The sequence below is a fragment of the Notolabrus celidotus genome, chromosome 4, assembly GCF_009762535.1.
Source record: "Notolabrus celidotus isolate fNotCel1 chromosome 4, fNotCel1.pri, whole genome shotgun sequence".
Taxonomy (NCBI): domain Eukaryota; kingdom Metazoa; phylum Chordata; class Actinopteri; order Labriformes; family Labridae; genus Notolabrus; species Notolabrus celidotus.
Window position 1 is genome coordinate 26,476,420 of NC_048275.1, and position 6,672 is coordinate 26,483,091.

At 40.2% G+C, this 6,672-nt stretch overlaps 1 protein-coding gene across 1 annotated transcript; it reads right to left on the minus strand.

Moving 5' to 3' along the window:
* Positions 1–2,492: 2,492 nt before the first annotated feature.
* Positions 2,493–6,400, minus strand: nanp (N-acetylneuraminic acid phosphatase). Its single transcript, XM_034682761.1, has 2 exons — positions 6,245–6,400; positions 2,493–3,463 (listed from the first exon to the last, which is right to left on the minus strand). Exons 1-2 carry the CDS (start codon positions 6,359–6,361, stop codon positions 2,822–2,824), a joined length of 759 nt encoding a protein of 252 aa, XP_034538652.1. The 5' UTR covers positions 6,362–6,400; the 3' UTR covers positions 2,493–2,821.
* Between the last annotated feature and the right edge of the window lie 272 nt (positions 6,401–6,672).

Sequence of the window (6,672 nt, forward strand, 5' to 3'; positions counted from 1 at the left end):
CGTTTGTTGTTTCAGAGGTCTGCAGGCCTTTTGGCCTTTTGAGCAGCTGGAAACAGAGAAACAGAAACACAATGAATGTTACTGTTTGCTCTCTGATGACGCCACCTGCTGGACAAAGTCAGTATTATTTTCCATCCCTCCAAAGGGTTGCAGGTAACAACAATGATCTGTTAAAAATAGATCTGATGAAAATGTAGCGTGATGTTGGAGCAGCGACGATGTGCTAAAAATAGCTTCATTATGTGTCCTCATTTTACTTCTTAATTCTAACAGTGACTCAGGTGACAGGAAGCTGATGTCAGATCATGAGGGTAACAGGATTAAAAGAAATCATGACATTTATATTGAGGACAGGGGTGATTAGTCACAGCACCTGAAGGCATCATGTGTGCCATGATTAACGGCAGCCTGAGTGATGCAGAAGTCAGATAACGGTCAAACTGCAAAGGACTGTTCACTATGAAAACAGACCACAGGAGGGGAATTATATTTCATGTGTGATTATGTGAAAAGAAACATTTATATGGTATTCAAAGCCAAGAATTAATCCAATGCTTTCACACTGTGCCCCTAGTTACATTTAGATTTGAAAAATATGAGTCCCTTCTTTCTAGAAAAGAAAGAAGATCTCTGTGTTGCCTTTGATTCCTTAAACTTCTCTTGGTTTAACAGACAAAATCACACCACCACACTTCTTGCATCCCATGGGTCAGGCAGCACAATGCAGAGAAGCAATGCAGACTCTGTACATGAGTCAGTCTCCCATTTTTGGAAACTTTAAAGCTTAAATTTTTGTATTTTGGTTGAATCAGTCGTCCCTTTTTTTTTGGAGCCAGGAGTGACCACTGCTAGAGGAGGTAGTGACCCAGGAAGACCCAGAAGAGAGGTGTATGAGCAGACCCTGTGGTACCAGTGTGTGTCAATGTGGTCTGTTAGTACAAGGTATCCACGCTCTGAAGCACACCCTGTTGTATCTCTAAATGGGACCATAATTCACATCATGATTGAACATGATCATGAACATCATGCTAGGAGGTTTGACACTAGTTAATACGTCCGTAAACTCACTGGGAATACGTTTAATGGGGTAATAAATCAACTGAGAAGTAAGCTTATTTTCTCATAGACTTCTATTCAGTAAAACTTCTCCCTACAATCCCTGTAGTGACCCGAGACCTCTGCTGGTCATTAGAAAAATGAAGATTTGATGCACTTATATTCCATCATCCTCATCTCTCATCGTCCTCCAGTAATCTTTTTTACTATCCTTCACGTCTTGATTTAACCTTTACAAAGCATGGCAGAGGATAAGAAAGTATTATTTTTAGAAGCATTGCTTCCACTTGAGAAAAAGCTTTCCTCTGTCTAAGATCATTATATCAGAATTACAAGAAAAGTTTGATATGAAAAAATAAAATCTGCTGTCTTTTCCTGAATCTATGAGATACCTGAGTTGCACTCAATGGGCATCCCATATTTTCAGTGAGTGCCTGAATGTCTCTCGTCTCCATGTAGCTGCATGAATGCATTTCAGATACATAATTTCGCATCCATGAAGCAGCCATACTATCGACTCTGCTGTTGTAGAGAAACAATGAACCGTCCAACAGATCTGAACAGACTTTACTTCTGCAAAGCCCTCCGCCTTCCTGCACAAAGTTGACAAACTAAGAACACCATCTATGTTGCTTAACATCTCCCACTTGCTTCTGCACTGCTTTCCTCTTCTCGTCTTAGGTTTGTGCTCTCCAGATTGATTCAAAGTCTCCTCCATGTTGTTGACCAGTGCTATTGGAAAGTAATGTTTTTGTCAGACTGTCAACAGGAAGATATTAAAATCATAAACAGTACACTAAAAATGTCATAACTCCTCTCTAATTACTTAATAACCCTTGGCAATCGGCTTTGACCCAATCAGTCAAGAAGGCTATTTATCATAACTGGATGATTGGTTAGAAAGCTGAATGACAAAAATATAGTCCCTAATATCTGACAGTTTGAATGCTGCTCGTTATTGTGCGCTCGTGAAGTTTGTTTTAACTTCTGTTTATGTCAAATGCTTGAAAGGTATGGGAGAAAAAAGTCAGTTGAATCATCTCAACAGTGTCTTTGATGAGCATATCATCTTAGTTTTTATTTCAACATATGACCGTTTAGGCCTTTGCTTAATTGGACAGTAAAATGTGGCTGAGGGTCGAAGTCGTACATGAATAACGTACATAAATAATAGAGGTTGCTCACTGTTTGCATGACACACACATCATTGACCACACCGCTCACTTGTGATGAATGCTCCTGACTTTTTCTTTCTGTGTTCACATTGGATCACCACCTCCACTTCTTGTAGAAATGAAACAAGGAGGCTGGTAGGAAAAAGTAAAGTAGGGATGAAACATTTGGAGTTTTGTACATGTGTGAATACGTTTGGAGAGAAGCCTACTCAGTACCTTTGAGAAGAAATATCTGTTAAAATCAGAGCACATTCAAAGTCAAAAGGTCCAGTTCACTTCTAGCTTTTTATTTTACTGTTGGCCAGAATCTGTGATTTTTTTTCTTTCTTAAATCAGTGTTTGTATCAGCCTTGAAAATCTCAGATTGGACAGTCCCTTCTTCCAGTGCAGTGTATCAGAAGCTTACAGTACCAGTAACTAAAGTAGAATCCCCAAATCAGAAATACAGAATACAGGAACAAATAAAATGCAGCATTATTGAAAGCTGTAAGTGATCATCATATCCACCTCCCATATAGTCATAATTAAATAATCCCTCTCATAGTCACAGACGTCTTTATTATACTTAGTGTTCCGGTCACTCTGCGTCCTCAGTTCAGCTGATCCAGAATAACAGGGAGGTCCAGTACTGTAGGGATGGTGTAGTCCGGCCTGACTGAACCATCAGGGACAGCTCCTCCTGCTCTGCTGATCCAAACTGTAGCCCTGACTCCAGAGTTAACCCCCCCCTGAATGTCCGTATCCAGAGAGTCTCCCACCATGATGCAGTCCTTGGCCTTCACCTCCAGCATGTTGAAACAAAGAGTGAAGATGGAGACGTATGGTTTCTGCTCCACATGCTCTCCACCAATCACGATGGCATCAAAAAACTCCTCACAGCCGACTGCCTCCACCTTCTCTCTCTGGGTCTGAGTTTCCCCGTTGGTCAGCAGCAGCAGCTTGTACCTGCGCCGCAGCTGTCTCAGGAGGTCGCAGATTTCAGGGGACAGATGGAGAGCCTGCAGGCGGCTGTTCTTCCACAGGTTGTAACACTGAGCTGCCAGAGACGGGGACGAACAGCTGCCCACAGCCTCCTGGATGCTCTCCTCCCAGTGACCCACTCGGACCTCATCGATGGACCTGCCAGCTAATGGCTCGAAACTCTCCTGGAACAGCTTCTGTTTGAACTTGTCAGAAATGATGCTGATTGTCGAGTCATCGAGGGACAACGTGCTCTTCAACAACTCACTGGTCTGGAAAAGGTCAAACAGGGAACATTATTAAATTACAACCCGTAGTTCAGCAATAAAACCACAAGAGGTCAGCCTTTGACGATTCCAATTTAAGATGCAGGGCAGCTTCAACCCAATCCATATCTTCAACCTCACAGATTCAGACTTTCAGGTGTGTTACTGGTGAGAGTGTGAGAGCTAAGTGCTGCCCCTCTGTCAGATCATGAAGTGCCTGAGACTAATGTGGACTTTATAAGATAAATAAAAAGACTGTGTATTACAAGTGGACGTAGCATCTTAGCTTCAAAGTACAAAAGCAACTCGGGAGAATGAGTCATGAAACTGTATTCTTTCTTATGGCCAGCAGGGGAGGCCTCCAGTGGTTGCAGGATTACCTCAGTAAACATTTTTTGCAGTTGTGTTTATGGTTGCAGTTCAGTATTGGTGAACATTAATCTTGATCTCTGATATAGAAACGTGAGCACATGTGTCTATCATTGTGTCTTTGCAAGTGTTTAGTTTCTTTAAATACTTTGTGTAATCTTTTCCTTCCATTAGATTTTTCTTACATTTTTCGCACCAAAGTTATAAGTTTGTGATATGTTTTGTTTTACTTCAGTAAAGCTAGTTACACTGACAGAGAAAATCAGAGTCGTTGACGATTCTGATGTTACTAAGATTTTTTTTTAAATTAGCTGAGCACCAACTCTGATACTGGTGTTTTTGTGTTTTCTTAATCCATTGTTACTGTAAAAAAAATTGCTTTGGTCCAGGGACCTAAAAATCTGCATTAAAGATTATAAAATCATTATAGACACATCAGCTGATACAGACACTTCGCTGGTATCTCGGTGCATTCCTACTTTACATAGCTTTAGGCCAGGAAATTACAGTGGCCCTGAAGTGCAAATCACAATGGCAATTCAGAAAACACTACAGCAAATCAGAAAACAGGGGCAATCAGAAAACACAACGGCAAATCAGAAAACACTACGACAAATCAGAAAACACAACGGCAAATCAGAAAACACTACGGCAAATCAGAAAACACTTCAGCAAATCAGAAAACACTACAGCAAATCAGAAAACACTTCAGCAAATCAGAAACACAACGGCAAATCAGAAAACACAACAGCAAATCAGAAAACACTACAGCAAATCAGAAAACACTACAGCAAATCAGAAAACACTTCAGCAAATCAGAAAACACAACGGCAAATCAGAAAACACAACGGCAAATCAGAAAACACTACAGCAAATCAGAAAACACTTCAGCAAATCAGAAAACACAACGGCAAATCAGAAAACACAACAGCAAATCAGAAAACACTACAGCAAATCAGAAAACACTTCAGCAAATCAGAAAACACAACGGCAAATCAGAAAACACAACAGCAAATCAGAAAACACTACAGCAAATCAGAAAACACTTCAGCAAATCAGAAAACACAACGGCAAATCAGAAAACACAACAGCAAATCAGAAAACACTTCAGCAAATCAGAAACACAACGGCAAATCAGAAAACACTACAGCAAATCAGAAAACACTACAGCAAATCAGAAAACACTTCAGCAAATCAGAAAACACAACGGCAAATCAGAAAACACAACAGCAAATCAGAAAACACTACAGCAAATCAGAAAACACTTCAGCAAATCAGAAAACACAACGGCAAATCAGAAAACACAACAGCAAATCAGAAAACACTACAGCAAATCAGAAAACACTTCAGCAAATCAGAAAACACAACGGCAAATCAGAAAACACAACAGCAAATCAGAAAACACTTCAGCAAATCAGAAACACAACGGCAAATCAGAAAACACTACAGCAAATCAGAAAACACTACAGCAAATCAGAAAACACTACAGCAAATCAGAAACACAACAGCAAATCAGAAAACACTACGGCAAATCAGAAAACACAACGGCAAATCAGAAAACACTACAGCAAATCAGAAAACACTTCAGCAAATCAGAAAACACAACAGCAAATCAGAAAACACAACAGCAAATCAGAAAACACTACAGCAAATCAGAAAACACTACAGCAAATCAGAAAACACTACAGCAAATCAGAAAACACAACGGCAAATCAGAAAACACAACAGCAAATCAGAAAACACTACAGCAAATCAGAAAACACTTCAGCAAATCAGAAAACACAACGGCAAATCAGAAAACACAACAGCAAATCAGAAAACACTTCAGCAAATCAGAAACACAACGGCAAATCAGAAAACACTACAGCAAATCAGAAAACACTACAGCAAATCAGAAAACACAACGGCAAATCAGAAAACACTACGGCAAATCAGAAAACACTATGGCAAATCAGAACGGTTAATGTCAATTGGTTCATGTCAATTGGTTAATGTTGTAGTGTTTTCTGATTTGCTGTTGTGTCTTCTGAATTGCTGTAGTGTTTTCTGATTTGCATATCAGGGCCACCGTAGGATATGACTCTTCTATCCCTCTGTCCCTGCAACTGACTCCTCTTGTTGCTTGTTTCTCCAAGCAGATCTGGCAACACGGACGGAACCACATGCGGAAGTAAACCCGGAAGCTTGAAATATATTCAGCGTGAATGAGCCTGAGCCAGAGTTTTAGTTCTTTTTAATCATAACAAACTCAATATTTGTACACATGTGACCACGAATCCTTAAATATTTACACTAAATTAAATGTCGTTCCAGGTAAGTCACACGAGTCCCCAGCACCTTTACAGGTCCATTGAACACCTCTGTCTGGCTGGAGGTAACTCTTAATTCTACATAAAGATAAACCCCCATCAGTCTCACCTGTCGTATCGCCTCTGCACCTGCACGGCTCGTTTCTATCAGCGTGTTGTCCAGGTCAAACAGTACAGCCTTCACACCTGTACCGTCCATTACTACAGCTGCAGTACTACCATTCATAAACAGTAGTCGTGTCAATGCGGAAGTACAGTCAGGTGAGCTGCATGATGGGAGTCGTAGTTCTGACAAATCGAAAGTGTTAGCGAGTTTTCCGCACTAGAGGGCGCCAGTACATCAGAAAACACATGAAATACTTGATGCAGCTCATGAATGTGTCAACAGTTATAATATAACTATGGTCATATTATAAAACACGTGGTATTTAATTTATCTAGAACCTAAGCAAGATAGTTACATTTATTGGAAATACGGATATGTAGTCAAGAAACAGAGTCGTTCATACAGAAGATACATTTGTATATACCACTGTT